The 2,476-nt window shown below is 41.4% G+C and overlaps 1 protein-coding gene across 1 annotated transcript; it reads right to left on the reverse strand.

Moving 5' to 3' along the window:
- Positions 1-731: 731 nt before the first annotated feature.
- LOC131262016 (microfibril-associated glycoprotein 4-like) lies at positions 732-1,935 on the reverse strand. The gene is made up of 3 exons (XM_058263909.1): positions 1,846-1,935; positions 1,702-1,779; positions 732-1,613 (listed from the first exon to the last, which is right to left on the reverse strand). Exons 1-3 carry the CDS (start codon positions 1,933-1,935, stop codon positions 732-734), a joined length of 1,050 nt encoding a protein of 349 aa, XP_058119892.1.
- Between the last annotated feature and the right edge of the window lie 541 nt (positions 1,936-2,476).

Below are 2,476 nucleotides of genomic sequence, written 5' to 3' on the forward strand. Positions count from 1 at the left end.
GCATTATGTCCGATGAGTGAAGACCCGGTGGCACATGCTGAAAATATGTTTTGGAAACAATCTCAAGGTATTTATCAACCAAGCTTAATTAAACCGTTAGTTCCCCATTCGTTTCTCTTGGTTCACCATTGTTTATAAAATTTCTGTTTCGCATAAAATTATACGAACTAAATCTTAAAGAATGAATTGTATGCCCTTGTGGCAAACAATGTATATAAATATAATATTTTAAAAAAAATAAATAATAATTAAATATGATACTAATGAATGAAAGGGGGTCCGCGACTGCCGAGCGATAACGCCGGTTAGAAAGTCGGCCCATGAGCACCAGGGCTCACCACCTCGACGGCGTGGGTTCGAATCCCAACCGAGACCGGACTCTCCCCTATATGAGAGGGAGTGACTACCCGCGTACTCAAAGGGAAAAAGTCTCGTAAGCCCTTAACCGGGCAGGCATGACCAACTCGAGGTTGTTACGCCTAAAAGAAAATTTTATTTAGTTGAATCTATTTCTTCACTCTTGTTTCTTTCTTTTCTGTTTTTCCTCTTTGAATGCAAACGAACATTTTACTATCAAACGATCTGTTTTTATTCAAAAGCAATTGCTGCGCAAAATAATGCTTGTATCAAACTTTCTGTTTATTACTTTAATTTGGTAGAAGAGAAGGGAGAGAGGGAACAAAGATGGTGATGAACATCTTCAGTGGTGAGGTAATCGCTTTATGTTTCCGTTAATTAATAATACCGCGAATCATCATTCGTGAGTAAGACAAACCACGCCTGTCGTCTTTGAAACGGTGCCACATCATCGCACTATAATCATTTGTTGTGTTCTGATAACGCCCGTTTAAATTAGAACTGTGGCACTTGTTGTACCACCAGGCTCCGTGATGTGATCCAGCACAATTATGAGGAGCTAAGTCATTATCACGATCGAATGTGCTAAACTTTTGATTCTTGTGGTAAGTCATCGAATCTCCTGCTGACCCTGAGTATGTCCCTAACTTCTTCAACACATACAACTCCGATTTGTCCCCTATCTCAAACTCATCATACTTAGCGTATCCGTAGTTTCCATGGAAATCTTTCACCTCCACCAGCAGTTCATGCGGTCGGTTTTTGGTAATTTGATGCACGTATTCTAGCCCGAGCCAGAACTCGCCATCAACATCCCCGAATCCATTACGATACTCCGTCCAGTTTCTATAAAAGTCAACTGAGCCGTTGAACCTGTGCTGGATTACTGTCCAGCCACCTCCGAACTTAGTTTGTTCGCAAAGTACCTCAAATGGTTCTGAATTTTCCGCTACATGGATCATGTGTCGGTGGGATAGTTTACTCACATGACGACATGAAGAACCAGCATATAATAAGTAAACCTCGAGTATCTTATTGCTTTTTTCCGTCAGCGTACTCATATTTCGTACCGAATGTGTCAAGATGTCAAGAGTTTTTTTGTTCTCTCCAAGTTGCTTCAGCTCAGTTTGGGTCTTTTCCTGGATGGTTTTTGTTTCAGTCGACAGCTGTAGCTGCATATTGTCCATCTTGGAAATCACCTGATTCTTCACTTCTTCTAAGTTGGTCCGTGTTTTCTCTTCACTTGTCTTAACAATCTGCAAAAGAAGCAAACATCAACTTAATTAAGTCGAATATCTTGATTTTCTGGACTGGATCTCCAACACCTAATGCATGCTTCCTTACCTTTTTCAAAGAATCGATCTTTTCGTTAATATCATTTTCGTGTTTGGTTAGCTTCTCGTGTAGACGATGCTCCGCGTCCTACAAAGAGTCGATATTTCTCTCCTTTATAATCGTGCTTTCACTTAAATTGTGCTGTGGATTTACCTTCAGCGAACTCTCCACCTCTTGTAGTTTGTCTTGCAAGTAATCGAGCTTTGTCATTAAAAGCTCCATCTCGAAACCTCCTACTGCCATTGTCAGTCGGGCTGATAAAACTACACCAAAATACAGCACCAACATATAACTACATTTATTCATGACTTTCAACTTGCTGTAATTTAAAGCACCCAAACGAACAATCAGAACGAAAGATGAAACACGACTGACGATCGTTCGGATTCGTTTGGCTCGGAAAGGCTAGAAAGAACAGGAAACTAATTCTGATAATGTGTTTTGAGCGATAACGCGTGCAAAATCATCACCAACACTGAGCCAACTGTTCGCGAAAATATTTTGTCAAAAACATATTCTTCCTAAGCGATCCATAACTTTATGGTAAACGACAGCTCATGCCACAAACTGAGTTGAGAACGTGAACTGATAATGTTATCTCGGACGGTAATTCCCCGCTTCGCTTTCTTACTCGTCAAACGCTCAAGATTCGTTGGAGTTCCGCGACAGCCGAGCGGTAGCGCCGGTTAAAAAAATCGAGCTCACCAACTCGACGGCGTGGGTTCGGATCTCAACCGAGACCGGAATCTCCCCTATACGAGAGGGAGTGACTACCCACATACTG

Source organism: Anopheles coustani, chromosome 2 (assembly GCF_943734705.1).
Source record: "Anopheles coustani chromosome 2, idAnoCousDA_361_x.2, whole genome shotgun sequence".
NCBI classification, from domain to species: domain Eukaryota; kingdom Metazoa; phylum Arthropoda; class Insecta; order Diptera; family Culicidae; genus Anopheles; species Anopheles coustani.

Coding starts and splice junctions, on each gene's coding strand:
- LOC131262016 (XM_058263909.1), bottom strand. CDS start 1,935: ATGGCAGTAGGAGGTTTCGAGATGGAGCTTTTAATGACAAAGCTCGAT. Junction 1,780..1,845: donor AGGTGGAGAGTTCGCTGAAG/GTAAATCCACAG, acceptor GACTCTTTGTAG/GACGCGGAGCATCGTCTACA. Junction 1,614..1,701: donor AGATCGATTCTTTGAAAAAG/GTAAGGAAGCAT, acceptor CTTCTTTTGCAG/ATTGTTAAGACAAGTGAAGA.